The 901-nt window shown below is 52.8% G+C and overlaps 1 protein-coding gene across 1 annotated transcript in view; it reads right to left on the bottom strand.

Annotated features, from left to right (window-relative positions):
- Positions 1 to 665, bottom strand: part of BDNF (brain-derived neurotrophic factor) — a 40813-nt gene extending 40148 nt beyond the window's left edge. Inside the window, exon 1 of the mRNA XM_010004242.1 lies at positions 351 to 665. Within this exon, the coding sequence (XP_010002544.1) occupies positions 351 to 353 (3 nt within the window). The 5' untranslated portion in view covers positions 354 to 665. The remainder of the gene's footprint in view (positions 1 to 350) is intronic.
- Positions 666 to 901: the final 236 nt, after the last annotated feature.

The raw sequence follows: 901 nt of genomic DNA on the forward strand, positions 1-901 counted from the left end.
CCCCCCCCCATGGACGGCGGGGCGTCAGGCGCCTTCCGCGCCCGCTTGGAGAGAGGGCAGGAGCGGCCGGGAGGAGCGAGCGGCCGGGCCGGGCTGCGGCCAAGTCGCCGGCAGCTCCAAGTTTGCTCCAACGCGGTGTTGCCGATCGCAGCCTTAAATCAAAGAGCGTTGCAATTAAAGTTACACTGTGTAAAGCACAATTCCTCCGGCCTCCGCGGGTTGCGCGCGTCGGAAGGCTAAGTACTAGAAAGCCGAGCCCGTGATAACAGACACTGTCGTTAAGCAACATCTCCAGTTTTTTTTTTTTCTCTCTCCAGTGATAAAAATAGGCTTTTTTTATTGGTACTCACCATTGTTTCTTTGCTGTCCTGGAGACAGAAGTGTCTTAAAATCCAGTCTCTCCAACAGATGCTGGAAGGTAATGTGTCTTGTTTGAAGTCATCATGTGAGAACTTCTGCTTTGCTCAGTGGATCGCCCACCACTTGGTGTGACTTATGAATCTAATAACCCTTTGCAATATCCGCAAGCTTAAACTCTCCACCACCTTGGTGCCTACAGAAGACAGAAAGCGACTGGCAGGGAGTTTTAAAAACCTATAGATTTACGCAGACGCCTTAGCTCAGAGTCACGTTTCCCTCTGAGTTCTTACGTGATCTTAATGAATGAGAGGGGTTACCAACTAACACGGTATAAAACGTGATCGCAGCCGCCTCCCAGGAAACCGGAGCGGGATAGAAAGTTCCCGAGGAAAGTGCTTCCCGGCCGGGCGCGCTGGGTAATGAGCCCTGACTCCCGGCCGCCCTCCTTCCACCTCCCGGCTCGCACCTGGGGCCGTGCAAGACGAGCTGGCTCTGGAGATTTGCATTGGTGACAGGTAAGTAAACATTTGGCTTTTTTTTT

The sequence above is a fragment of the Chaetura pelagica genome, unplaced genomic scaffold, assembly GCF_000747805.2.
Source record: "Chaetura pelagica isolate M959 unplaced genomic scaffold, ChaPel_1.0 scaffold119, whole genome shotgun sequence".
NCBI classification, from domain to species: Eukaryota; Metazoa; Chordata; class Aves; order Apodiformes; family Apodidae; genus Chaetura; species Chaetura pelagica.